This window comes from Staurois parvus, unplaced genomic scaffold, assembly GCF_062004578.1.
Source record: "Staurois parvus isolate SC_StPar_1 unplaced genomic scaffold, SC_StPar_1.0 ptg000017l, whole genome shotgun sequence".
Taxonomy (NCBI): domain Eukaryota; kingdom Metazoa; phylum Chordata; class Amphibia; order Anura; family Ranidae; genus Staurois; species Staurois parvus.
In genome coordinates this window covers 13,077,829-13,092,308 of record NW_028317813.1, presented here as the reverse complement: position 1 = coordinate 13,092,308, position 14,480 = coordinate 13,077,829, and the positions used below count along the sequence as shown (strand labels likewise).

At 40.7% G+C, this 14,480-nt stretch overlaps 1 protein-coding gene across 4 annotated transcripts in view; it reads right to left on the bottom strand.

Annotated features, from left to right (window-relative positions):
* Window positions 1-1,298: 1,298 nt before the first annotated feature.
* SMARCC2 (SWI/SNF related BAF chromatin remodeling complex subunit C2) overlaps window positions 1,299-14,480 on the bottom strand; it is a 68,118-nt gene continuing 54,936 nt past the window's right edge. For 2 of the 4 annotated variants that reach the window (XM_089679926.1, XM_089679933.1), the window contains exons 24-28: window positions 13,485-13,639; window positions 12,784-12,918; window positions 9,951-10,269; window positions 5,369-5,752; window positions 1,299-2,803 (exon numbers count right to left, since the gene is read on the bottom strand). In XM_089679926.1, coding sequence (XP_089536052.1) covers window positions 2,739-2,803; window positions 5,369-5,752; window positions 9,951-10,269; window positions 12,784-12,918; window positions 13,485-13,639 — 1,058 coding nt within the window. In that variant the 3' untranslated portion in view covers window positions 1,299-2,738. The remainder of the gene's footprint in view (window positions 2,804-5,368; window positions 5,753-9,950; window positions 10,270-12,783; window positions 12,919-13,484; window positions 13,640-14,480) is intronic. The other 2 variants (XM_089679939.1, XM_089679944.1) reach the window with 2 other exon arrangements.

The following is a 14,480-nucleotide window of genomic DNA, read 5'->3' as shown; positions in this document are numbered from 1 at the left end:
TGAGAGACAGAAATCTTGCTTGTTTGTAGGTGACCAAATACTTATTTTCCACCATAATTTGCAAATAAATTCTTTCCAAATCAGCCAATGTGATTGTCTGGATTTTGTTTCTCAATTTGTCTCTCATACTTGAGGTCTACCTATGATGCCAATTACAGGCCTCTCTCATCTTTTTAAGTGGGAGAACTTGCACAATTGGTGGCTGACTAAATACTTTTTTGCCCCACTGTAAGTCGCAAAATTGGAGTGACTGATACAGCGGTACATTGTGTATATGAGGGAGAGAGACAGTCAATCTTGTCAGGCAGGAAAAGAGGCAGAAGCTCCCTGGTCGCCCCCTTTACCATAGATTAAAACAGCACCAGGCAGGGTCTTCACTGAGGGTCAATGCTTCCCTTCCTTCTGTCTTGGGTCCCCCCCACAGTGGCAGAACTCAAGGGCCCGGTCACAAGTGCGACCTTTGCGAGCCTGGTAGTTCTGCCACTGGGTCCATCCAAATGATAGGCTGTCTCACTGGCTGAGGAGATAGGAGGGGGAAAAGCATGCTTTGCAAGTGTCAGAACTGTAGAAGCTTTGCTTGTTAGAATGGCCCAGAATTCAGCTGTAACAGAAGGGAAATTGAAGCTTCAGGTATGTGCATGTTGCTTGCATCTTATACCTGCAGTAATATCTTTTGTAAAAGCTAGTTCTAGATTTTGAACAATAAATAAATAAATAAAAATAAACTCACATTTTTAGGAAATAAAAATGTGCAGCTATTATTTTTTTTTTTTCAAATGAGCTTGCAAAGCTTTGCAATTGTGATTAGTGGCTAGGAGGAGCAATCCACAGATTCCTGCAGACTCCTTCTCTAGCTCCATGTCTGTACCAAGGTACAGACTTTCATTTAGAGAGCTGGAAGAAGTATCAATGGACTACGAATGCAGTGATCACCACATTTGTGTTCCATTGTAACTAAAAGGTCATCTGCTGCAGAAGATGAAACATGCAGTTTATTTATTCACAGATCTTTGTCATCATAGCCATGCAAAAATCAAACCTGACATTTGCTGCCTGAGGGAAGAACCTCCGTATGCTGTCAGGTGGTGTTGGCTTGGCACCATGTTACACCATAACTATGGGTGTGATATGTACATTTCTCTAAAAGGTGGAGCTAGCCTTTAAAGAATCCCAACATATCTAGGATCCATTCAATGTCATGAAAAATAAACACCAAGATTATGGTACAGTTTCAACAATTTTTTTTATGCAAACGGGATAGAAAAACATTAGGAAAGAAACCAGAAATTACCCGTGGATGTTATAAATTTTAAGATTTTTAATGCCCCATGGTCGGGGATTGTAAGATGCACAGACACAGGATAAGGTACTGGTAACATAAACAGACAGGGGGTCAGAACAATCAGGTGTTAATCAGAGTTCCAAGGAGGTTGCTACACACTCATTCAAAATGAGGAAAGTCCTCTCCATTCAAACAAACCACATTACCTAACACTTTCCTCTCTAGTCAGTAGACCCTGCAGTATAAAATAAACAAAATGCTTCCAACCTCCTTTCATTAAAGTGCACTCTGAACCCCTGATATACCAGCCCTGGCCAGAAATATTTAAAATACAATTTAAAAAAAAAAAAAAAAAGAAAAAAAAGCTTATATAGATAAAAGCTAAAATATTTTACTAACAAGTCAAATAGTGCACTATAGAGTGAGACAGAGATTCCCCATTGCCATCCTTCTACAGGGATACACATAGCTCACCCGCTCCTTCAACCAATGGAAAATGAAACCAAGGAAGAATGTAATGGGGAACCTGATTGTGTAGGCTGCTGTGCACTTCTCCGCTCTGTACAAAGAAACCAGAGGAATGCGGATCTCTCTGTTAGGACCTCGCAGATATGAAACTATGAAATGACCTCATACCCAGTCAGTGCAGGAGGCATCACCCTGAATGCCATTATCTGGAAGAGATATGCTTTCTCTGCACGGGTAACAACAGATGCAAAGATGCAACAAGAAAAACGCAGACTCCTCTGGAATACCAGGAAAGAGTCATCAACAACTGAAATACCAAGTGAACCAGATTTGTCAGCAATGTATATGTATTAAACTCTGCTGCCCGAGATCTGAAGTCATTATTCCGGAATTGTACTGGAATGCAATCTCTACCATTGCAGCAGTGCTAAATTCACCCACAGCTGATCTTATAGAAAAACAAAAATAAAATGTATTTTCAGCTCTGTCATTGGAGTCACCAGAGTCTGGAACGTAGTTCTATCAGCAGCGGAAATGACACATCATCTTTTGACTTCTTTAGATGTGTTTCTCGTAAGAAGGTCCATGTGAGCTGCATCAGTTCCCATTCAGTCCATCAGCTCATTTGTCTTTTCCCATGTTTAATTATAGGCACACAGTCCTGCTTTGCTGTGCACTACTTTTCCACACTCCCCAGCCGAGACAGGGGTAACAATGGAGCCTGAGTGTGCTATAGTCTCCTTTTGTTCCCTTACAGATACCTTTCTGTAGACCTGACCAGTCAACAGCTGAGGTCCAGGTCACTGATGACATAAAATGAAGAAAAGTCATGACACAAAGGGATATTGTGTTCCTGGAGAGCTCAATGTGTGGTTCTAAGCCTGGGTGGGGGGTCTGGATCCAGAAAGAAGTGTATGAAATACAATTCCACAATCGTTCAGTTTTCTTCCCTGATCTGTATCCCCCCACAACAAAAGAGGTCCCAATGTTACTGTTGGGCTGGGGGGACTGTGCTTCCCACTGATTCCGCAGGCTGGTGGGATGTTGCAGGATCTGGAATAAAGGAACACAGTAGATATCTGAAAATGCTGCCTCAATGTACAAATCATCAAACTAAACAACATGAGAAAGAGCTTTAGGAAAAAGAAGTTTGAAAATGTGCTGTCATATCAAGAGTGACTCTGTTCTCCTGACGAGTTACTGGGGCTAATTGTGGAAAAACTTCAGTTTTGTTCTTGGCTTTCTATTACCACTAATTTAGACATCAACCCCAATGCCAAATAACACATTATAAGAGATTTTTGTTTCAGGATAGAAATAATTAATTCAACAAAAAAAACAAATGCTGAATCAATATTCACAAGAATCAAATGGGTTTGGTGGTGTACAATGTGACTAAACATTTCTAGAAGTCCCAAATGAACGTAAGGCAGAAACCATCCAAACACGGTCATAGCAGAAGGCAAAGAAAAGCATCTAAAGGAGAAGGGGGAGGTGATCTTTGTATCTGAAAGGATGGCCAATTCTTAAGGAGAGCTGCATTGTTACTGCTCCCTCCTGTGGCAGACTTAAAAGTGAACGTACATTGAAGTTTATTTGTGCATGAATTGTAGGGGAAAAAAAAGATACACTAAGAACTGAGTTCTGTAAGAAAGTTCCAGAATTCTTTAGAATAGAATTAAAATTTTCTTTATGATTTCTATTACTACTTAACAATTTTTTAGATTTTTATTTTTAATTACTCCACTGGCTCTTAAAGGATAAGTTCACCTTTTCAAAGAAAATAATACATGCACATTTTTTTGCAGGTAAAAAATATGCAATTATTATTTTCTGTCCAAGAAGCCTGCAGAGCATTGCACCCGTGACCAGTAGAACGCAGGTGTAACCTCAGGCCCCTGCAGATTCTCAGGAAAGCTGTCTGCCTATACGTTTTAAGAGCAGGCAGGTACTTGAGAGCAGGAAGATCAATGAACTACAAGAGCGCTCACCAGCAACCTGGTAGTTCATTGAATATTGGGTACCTGTAGGCATTCATTCACAGGAAATTATGAATGAATGATGTGGCCATGTGAGCAGAGAGGCTGCAGATGCTGGAACATGTAATAAGTTCCAAAGGTGAACTTATCCTTTAACCACTTGCCTACTGGGCACTTATACCCCCTTCCTGCCCAGGCAAATTTTCAGCTTTCAGAGTTGTCACACTTTGACAATTGAGCGGTCATGCAACACTGTACCCATATGAAATTTTAATCATTTTTTCACACAAATAGAGCTTTAGTTTGGTGGTATTTAATCGCCGCTGGGTATTTTATTTTTTGCGCTATAAACAAAAAAAGAGCAAAAGATTTGAAAAAAAAATGTTTTTCTTTGTTTCGAATATAAAATTTTGCAAACAGGTAATTTTTCTCCATCACTGATGTGCATTGATGAGGCTGCACTGATAGGCAACACTGATGGGCACTGATTAGGTGGCATGGATAGGCAGCACTGATGGGCACTGATAGGAGGCACTGATGATGCTGCACTGCTGGGAAGCACTGATGGACACAGGTGGGTGGCACTGCAGGGCACAAGTGGGCAGCACTGATGGGCAAAGGTGGGTGGCTCTGATCATCAGTTCCGATCCCTTCGTTGACAATTGCAGATTCTCGGCAGTACTTTCCTCACGCTGTGACAGTGTGAGGAAAGTGCAGCCGATAACCGGCAAATGTATTTACTCAGTGATCTGCTGTGTCATTGGACACAGCTGATCACGTGGTAAAAGGACACAGTGATCACCGGCGGTGCCGGGTGCGCGCCGCAGGGGCCTGCAGGGGTGGCGTGTTCTGGAACGACATCCATGGATGTCGTCCCAGGATTATACAACCGCGCTGTAGCCGTCCTTTGGCTATAGCGCGGAGGGGAACCAGTTAAAGATTGATCGATGTATTGTATTCCTTATCTCTTCTGAAATGTAAGTATTAGTCAGTACTTTGGAGAGATTTCCTTTCACTTCTCATTATATCTTAAGGACAAGAAGTGAAGAAAAATAAAGAAGAATAATGAAGAAGAATAAAATGTCTGTGCCTCTGAGATACAAACGTATCTAGAGTAAGTTTGTAGATAATACATGTAGGTTTTTTTTTTAATATAATTGTGCATATGCTTGATACACAGATCTCTGTACAATATATTCAACTGACACATGCATATAGTCATTTATATGACACTTCAAGGAAACATACAATGAAAGCAATTCTGGAGGCTGCCAATATTAAGCTAAATGTTTCCTAAACATGCTAGATGCCTGTCTGTCATGCCAATTCTTTGGCTTCAATACCTTGTTTAACAAATGCTAATCCCAAGTCCTGATTCAGGCTTGTTCTATGTCAATGGCTCAAAACCTAGACAGGAAATTAGCATTTTCAAAAGATCAGAATGGCAGCCCACATCTTTTTTCCTTGATGATAAATAGAATATCTATATAAAATAATGCTGTTACCTTGTAATAATACCACACCATGACAGGTTTATGTATTATTATACTTACAGGATGTCCAGTAGTTTGCCTAAAACATGGTACCCAGAATAAATTTTAAAACTTACAAATAAGTTTACCTTGTCTACTTAGCTCACCTGGCACAGGACTGGTTGTGATGGGAGCCCCTCCCTGCATTGCAGCTACGATCGCAGGGCTGTGTGTGGCAGCTGACCCCAGGGAAGACGGCAAGTTAGGAGGCGTTGAAGATATGGCAATGGAAGGATTATGTGGGAATGGGGGAGGTCCACCGACCCGACATGCTGCAGGAGGGAAGGAGCCATGCATGGGAAGGGGCACTGTATAGGGGTTAGTTGGTGGGTTCTGATGAGCAGAATCAACTAAGTCACTACCCATATTAAATGGTACAGGCAAAGGCATGCTGGGGTGCTGATTACCGGGCACCGGAGGCTGGGCAGGAGCAGGTACTGCTGATGGGATCATGGGGTTGGGTGGTGGTTGACCTGTATACGAACCAGAACCTGCAGGAAAGGAAAGAAATCACAGTTGTCCATATTAATTACTAGATTCCACACAACATGCACATAATGTTAGACATACACAGCTCGAATTTCAGCCAATTCCTACCGAACAAGCCAAAATTTAAACAAAGGGTTGCCCCAGTTGGCAGCACTTGACTCAACAAATGGCAAAAAAAAAAAAAAATTTAAGGAGCAGAGTGAAAAATTGTGAGCTGAACAGTGACTTTCACTGTTCTGGCATCCTGACAGCCAGGGGTGTCAGCGACTGTCAAAAAATAATAGCCAGCAGGGGAGCATCCTCCATCCCTGCCGTTTACACACCAAACTGAGCATGTGCATGTGAAAACGGATTCAGTCTGTATCCGGTGGTCATTTCAACAAGAGGAGGGGCAGAGAAGAAAGGATCAAACAGCCTTTTTACACAATGCAGAGCATTAACCCCTTAGGTTCCACAGTGAGTATAACAAGCATGCTTTACTGCATATACAGACTGATTTTACTGTTGTGGGTTTAGTAACACTTTAAGCACAAATATCTCAACCATAGGAGGCACACAATTATTTTTAATACACAGCATTAGGATCCTCAGCATAAAACAACAAAAGGTGGAAAAATATGGCAATAGGTTGTCTATTACTTAGATTGTAATGAACTAAATTGAATAATCTTTCCATGTCTGAAATGATGCAAATCTCCAAGTCCAGTTATGTCCTGGGCTGAATACTGCTTTTCTATCAATAACTCTCAGTGAATGCTAACTACTGCAGCAAGTAGTGTAAGGATCTGTACAGTCCGGGTAGACTCGTTCCTCAAAGGAAACTTGTTCAGAATAAAATATGGGGAACTTGCCAATGCTGACCTCCCCACTAAAATGTTAAATGGCTACATTACTTTCTTAGTCACTGAATGGGAGGACAGGCATACAGAAAACAGTAGAGACATGGAGTCAGCACTGAAGCCAGAAGGTTAGCATGACTGCCAGTCAACTATCATTTTTAGAAGACAATCAGCTGGGGTAAACCTCCATGTTTCTTTCATGACAGGCTTCCTGTAAGTATCGGCAACATTGCAGCTGACACTTACCTGAGTAGAAATTAATTTAATTGAACATTGAAATTAAAAATGAAACACGTTTTATCTCAGCTCAGTATTCATGCTGTAAAGATGCTTTCACATTGAGTATGTGAAATTATAGGTCTCCTTTAAAATAAATCATAGTTTACTTTGCCACATATAGTAGGAAAACACAATTAAATTGTGACTATTAATTTTACACATATCAAAATATACGGACTCTTGGAAGTTGATTAATGAGATGCAGCTCACAGATCATTAACTGTACAAAGATTAGGGATACAAAGTAGGGATGCACCAATACTGTTTTTTCCCCGGCGAGTATGAGTACCAATACGTGTACTCAAGTACTCGCCGATACCAATTACCGATACCATTGCAGTGTGATTTGAGCCCATACAAAATGAACAATTTAAAACGCACTGCAAAGAATAGCATGCAATTTGAACAGGAATGCGGTTTCCCTCACCTCTCCTGTGTAAACCCATGATGAAGTCATTATGACAAGCTTGGGTTCACACAGGAGCGGTGCGGCAAACCACATGCGATTCGGACAGGAATAACACCGCATTTCCTGTTCAAATCGCATGCTAGTTTTTGCAGTGTGCTTTGAGCCCATTCATTTTGTATGGGCTAAAATTTGCTCCGCAAAAGGTATCGGTTTTAGATATCGGAGCATTTGCACAAGTACAAGTACTCGTGCAAATTGCTTGGCATCAGCACTGATACTGGTATCGGCGAAATCCTAATAACAAGTCAAAAAAGCTAAGTAGCACAACACTGTCATATAGAAATATGAATTCTATGCAAACTTTAAAAATACTTCACTTCCTTGTTGTTATGGAGACAGGATGTAAAGCGAAATTTCTCCAACATTAACACAGACAACAATAAAGCATTCACTAATGGAAGGAGCCAGACCAAAGAATTAAAGGGTCTAAGTTCATTTATTTGTTTATACAGGAAAAACAGCCAATGCATTTCTAGGGTCAGGAAACACCCCTCTTCATCAGGGCTTCAGTTAAAATAGGAACCTTGAATGGACTCCTGTGTTAATCTGTGTAGGGAAGCGAACTTCTAGATCAGGAGAGTTACTGACTCTTATTGGTGGAGCAGTGAAGGGTTAAAACCTCTGTCAATTATTATTGCTGTGTCCCATCATGAAGATCTTTCCTCAATTACTATGTGATCACTGATCACTAGGACAGTGCAGGTTAACCTACCAAACCCGGACATGGGCAGCAATAACTCTTCCTATCTCAACCAAACAAAAAATGTTCTTCAAACAACTCCAAAAAAACAGAAGTTCTTACTAAGAATGGCGGGGGTTTGATCTCTTTTTGGACTGGGAGCATGGTAGCATGTTAGGCAGAACTTATCCTACTTCTGTGATAGGCAGAGCACAGCTTTTTAGCTGATTTTCTGTATCACACACCAAGTTTTCCACATGTTCTTACTTCTACATAAAGCGGTGGTAAACTCGTTTTTGTGATTTTTACCTACAGGTAAGCTTATAACAAATCTTACTTGTAGGTAAAATCAATATCTTCTAAACATGTACCGTTTAGGAGATATTCCAGCGGGCAGCAGCCAGTGATGTCATCGGCTCATACTCTCTGAAGGAAATGCATGGAACTTTGTGCCATGTGCGGGAGTGATGTAATTGCGGTTCGGCCAATCAGACAGCTGGAGCCTGTGAACCTATAAGGGAGACCAGGTGAAGATGAAAACCCTGTCAGTGGTGACAGCGGGCCGCTGGAGGGCTTCGTTTTAAGGTAGGTTTTTCATAATGTGCTATTATGCAATACTAGCACATTATAATATTGCCTTGCAGGGGGGAGATAAAGCATTTGCAGTTCTAATGCCCTATTGTGGCTTCCCAAGTAAGACCCTTTCAAATGAAAAAACAAATAAAAAGCCAAATTCAGCCCATTAGTTTGGGGGTTGAGGAAAAAACCTTCCTACTGGGGTCTCAACATTATAGAAAAGCTTAACCACCCACCCCTGCACTGCTCCCGTCCAGCCATTTATGTACATGGGCCAGACGGGAGCAGTGCAGGAGCGGGTTGCCGTTTACAAACGTCCTCTCGCTTCCCTGCTTGTGCGCGCTCCCTAAGAGCGCACAGCACCGCGATCCAGTGTACGCGAACACTGATCGCTGTACGGGTCCTCTGTGTGAGGTCCCGATTATGTGATCACTGATTGGCCAATCAGTGATCACATAAAGAGTAGTAAGCAAGATGTCACTTCTGACATCATTGCTTACTACGTGTGAAATTTGTGAATGATCACGGAGGTCACATGGTACAAGGTTATTCACAACAGCCTTGTACCATGTGAGAAGCTGTGACCAATCACAGCTCACACGGTATTTCTCAATGGCTGCAAGAATACAACCAGAGAGAAGGAGAAATGATTGCTTTTACAGCCTTTATGTGTGTAAAAGCAATCAGTGTAAAAAAAAAAATCTTCATCACCTCCCACAAGTAGTACAGTGTCACTATGGTGACACTGTACTGCTAGGGTGACAGTATGCTAAAAAAAAAAACCCATACATAATAATATAAATAAACAAAGTAAAAATGTGAAAAATTATAATTTTTGGTTATAAACTAATTTGGGTTTTTTTTACTAAAAAGATAACTGTATACATTTTGGCTAAGATTTATGAAAAAAAATTATTTATGTGCAACATTTTATAAGAAAAACACTTTTTTTTCAAAAGTGGTGAATAAATACCACCAAAATAAAGTTTTATCTTTCTAAAAAAAAAAAATGCTAAAAAATTCATATGGGTACAGTGTTGCATGACCGCGCAATTGTCATTCAAAGTGAGATAGCACTGAAAGCTGAAAATTGGCCTGGACAGGAAGGGGGTAAAAGTGTCCGGACTTGAAGTGGCTAAAGTATGTGATGGGACACAATTTGGACTGGCTTTGTTTCAGTACCAAGCTACTTCTTGATTATCAGTTTATCTGATCACATCCCCATTAAATGTTCTCCAGACATATTTTAGTCAATAAAATGCATGTGTGAAGGAACATTCCATTACAAGGCAGAACTCTGTATAGTATATAGTGAAAATAAGACAAAAACAAAATGACAAATAAAGCAAGTCACTCACTGTGTGCTGGGCTGGGCTGTGTTCCTCCTTGCTGCTGACTGTTCACTGGTGGCTGTGGTGGGGGTGCAGTTGGCTGTGCCAGTCCTTCTGAACTGCTTGCTGTACTTCCTGATGCAGGTGTTACAGAAGCCTGTGTTACAGGGATGGAATGGGCAGTGGGGGGCACAGGCTGGCTGCCTGGAGGAGTCTGATGTTGCTGCTGGTGTTGGTTCTGAATGTGCTGGAAGTGCTGCTGACGTGCTCTCAGCTCTGCGTATTTTAGCTGTTCCATGTGGAAAGACTGTCTATCCGCTAGAAGCTGCTGCCGCTGATACTCCAGCTATGGAGTGAAATAAACATACAGATATCACTAATTACTCAGTAACCACCTGAAGATCAAGCCTTTTCTGGCACCTTTTGTTTACATGTAAAAATCTGTATTTTTTTGCTAGGAAATTACTTAGAATCCCCAAACATTATATATTTTCTTAAATATGGGATAGGCAGAGGCCCCAGAGAATGAAATGGTGGGTGTTGCAATTCTTTAATGACACATGGTATTTGCGCAGTGGTTTTTCAAACAATTTTTTTTTTTTTTTAGAAAAAATACACTTTTTTTTTAGTTTAATACACAAAAACACAATATAATATCCAATTGTTTTGTAAAATATAAAGGATGATGATACATTGAGTAAATATATACCAAACATGTCACATTTTACAACTGCTCGTGCAACGGCGACAAACAACGTAACTTTTATTATCCATAAGAGCTTTAAAGCCTTTACAGGTTACCACTTTAGATTTACACAGAAGGTCAGGTGCTAGAATTACTGCCCTTGATCTGACATTCACGGTGATACCTCACGTGTAGGACGATTGCTGTTTGTGTGCATTTGCCTTTCTGCGTGCACGTGGCGGCAGGGTTGCTTTAAAATATTTTTCAAAAATTATTTATTATATTTTTACACTGTCACTTTAATTTTTTTAAATCACTTTTATTATTATCACAGGGAATATAAATATCCCCTGTAATAACAATAAGCAATAGTGACAGGTACTCTTTATTGAAAAATCTGGGGCCTATTAGACCTTAGCTCTCCTCTGCCCTTCACAGCATCTGATCACACCAAGATCAGTGTGATCAGATGCTTTGCAAATGTAAAAATGGCGCTGTTTATGTCCAGCGAAACTGGGAGTGATGAATGCTCATCGCTTCCAGTTTCCAATACCATAGAAATGATCAGAGCTGATCTGGTCTACGATCACCTCTATCGTCAGCCAGCAGCACCAACGACTGGATGAACAGGTGTCCCGATGGGATGGGAGAGACCAAGAGAGCTGCAGAAGATGGAGGAGGGGGGGGGGGGGGATCTGGGGGAAATCCCCTTTGGCTGCTTGTAAAGGCAATCCAAGTAGCAGCTAGGATTGCTTTTACAACAAAGCTGACCGTGGGCTGAACAAAGCCGCAGGCATCATCCCGGTATAACCACTTGAAGTCCAGCTACGTAGTTTTATTTTATACAAAAGAGTGTTGGTTAAGGGCCAATTCACACTGTTGGGGTAACATACACTCATTAATGTGCACATGTCAAGGCTGTCAAAGCTGCAGTGCACATGAAAATGCACCTTACAAAACGTTGCTTCTATATACATTGCAGCTCACAGACTGGACAAGCACCCACACATGATTAAGCCAACTTGGATGTAGTGATAGAATATTACATTCATGTAAAAATACACACTCACCATTTTTTCAACAGAGTGTCACATATCTATGTGTTGTGGTATGATATATATATGTGTTGGGGTATCATTTGTAACACAAATTGCAGCATATAGCAATGCAGATATACCGTTGAAAGAATATGTGTTGTGGTAAGACGCATTGGCAAGACAGCTGATGTAAATGACTAAGCAACACTAACAACTGCATTCTATGATAAAACACAGATAAGCAAAAAGTATTATTATTATTACACATTTTACTGTTACAATCCATACAGTTTATTTGACAATCTAGACAGGGCATAGAAGTATAATGAAAATGTGTGTAAAGTCACAACTTTTTCTTTGGATAGAATAGAGAAGTGATAAAACCCCTATCAGGTTGCTTTTTGCTGTCTGTGCCCTTCTGGGAGACTTCCCTTCACTTCTTATTTTGAAGACACAACAGAAGTCAGAGGAAAAATGAGAGAAATACCCATCTTAGACCGCTGTCACCAGGACATTTATCCATAGTGCAGGATTTTCCCTCACCCTCTTGCTCTCATGACAAATCCTAAATTTAGGATTTCTTCTTAACTTTCTGTTTTAGCGACAGTGTTTAGCGGAAAGGATGAGCCCCAATTCACACTGTCACATCACCTGTGATTTGCATAGGCATCATGCCGCATTCCTGCACAAATCACATACGATTCTGTGTGGTGCGATTTGAGCCCATCATTTTGTATGGCTCAAATCACACCACATCTGCACAAAAAATGTTCAGGCACCTTTTTTTTGCAGCACTGGAATCGAATCGCATGGGTGTTTATACTCATGCGATCTGATTCAGGCAAACACACTGCGTTCTGCGACCTACTTTTGTGGTGTCGTTAACTTTTAATTGACACCCACAGCAGATTGCAGCAATACAGTGCGATTGCTATGCAGTGCAATGCGGGAAACGCAGAGATTATTCCTCGCATCACATCAGTGTGAACCAGGCCTGAATCTCCGCAGAAGGAAGACAAAAAGCAATAAACATTTGGCAAAAGGGTCTAACCTTTCCTCAATGTATCTAAACTAAAATACACAGTTCTGCTTTTACATACACTTTAAGGAGAAAATGTTAAAATGTTTCAGGACTCACCGCCTCCCGTTCTCTATCCATGATTGTTTCCAGCTCCTCAAAGTGCCTCAGTTTGATTTCTAATTTCTTCATTTGAGTCTCTACCAGCAGAGCCACCAGTGACTTGATCTTGCGTTCCTCAACTGCAGCCAGGTGCTAATTAACGGCACAAAATTATGATTACAAAAAAGTTGCACTTATGCTATTCAAGAGCTACTATTTGGTTCAGACTAAGCTATCTGTGTCTATCAATATACTGAGAAACGACTTTTCCCTGTATGGCTTATGTTTGTTTGCTGGCCAATTAAAGACTTGTAGTTCCTCAGAAACTGTGAGCCTTTAGGTATGTTACTGATGCATGATGTACATACTGTATTAATTCCTCTTAACATTTTTAACATTCTGATAACTGCAAGCTAGAAAGAACATGGCTGTCTTTAAACCATGCCTGTCATATGCCCCGTAACCCCCTTGCCTGCAGAAGAGGCTCTTTCTGTGCCACAGCTTCAGGTACTGCCCGACTCCAATCTGTGCTGCAGTAGTCCATACTTTTGCTTCACTCATCATCCCATCATTCACTATTGTGAAAATAATCTTAACGTCTTTAAGCATTTTACAAACAGACAAGTTATAGGTGGAAAAAAGGCTAAGAATGCATGAATTTCTGGGTCCTCAGGATGTTGGATAAAACTGGGCCAACCAAGGCCAAGTTTATTACTTACTTTAGCCTTCACAGCAGCAGCAGCCAAGGCAGCAGCAGCAGCTGTAGAGAGGTTTCCCTCTCCGATGTCTCTCTCCACCTTGTTTTTCACTGTGGTGTCCTCCTTATCTGTTTCTTCTGATCCTTCTTTACTGTCAGAGACTTTGTCTCCATCAGCTGCAATTAACACAAATACGATTAAATCAAATACACATACATTGGATATGCAAAATATCATGAACTTGACATACTGTTCTCTCTGTATAATTCTACACATCTATATGACATATGGTTAAAGGGTCAGTCTACTAAATACTGGGTGAGGAGCATGGCATGGGCTGAACAGCCACTGTGGAACATAAAGCCAATTAGCGTGGAGTGAGGCCGCTGTATTTTTTTATTTGTGGTACAATTCAGTTTCTGGTAGATGCAGGAGTCACCTGGCAAAATAATCTTTCTATGAGAGATTCTACCAGTGAGATTTGTGCACTTGCACCTTCTGTGGCCAGTATGAGGCAATCTCACTCTGTCTGATGAGCCTGAAATTTATTTTTTATATTAAGGAAAATGAATGAGAAGGAGCTGGAATAATCAAAGCTGGGAGGGAATTTGCAAAACATCAAACACAGAATAGCAAATTATGTCAGGGATCTCTTACTGCTGAAGTATCTAAGACCTATAAAAAAGTAAGGGTTGACTGAGCCCACCACCAGGCTCTGCCTATAACAAAAAAGTAACTTTTGGGTGGACTGATACTTTAAAGAAAATCCAACAGGGAATGTAGGATAGCAGAATACAGTTAGTTTAAGAAGGTGCTGTTAAATTGATGTCACATAAGCAAAATACTTTTTTGTCATCTTCTGACAAGGATTTTCAGGACCAACACCCTCATGTCACTTTCCTGCAAAGTATCAACACAACAGAAGCTCATTAAATTAAAAAAAATCAAATTCTCTTTTAGGCACAAACTGACCAGGATGGATGTGTTAATATATGCATCACTGACTAGTGAACACTG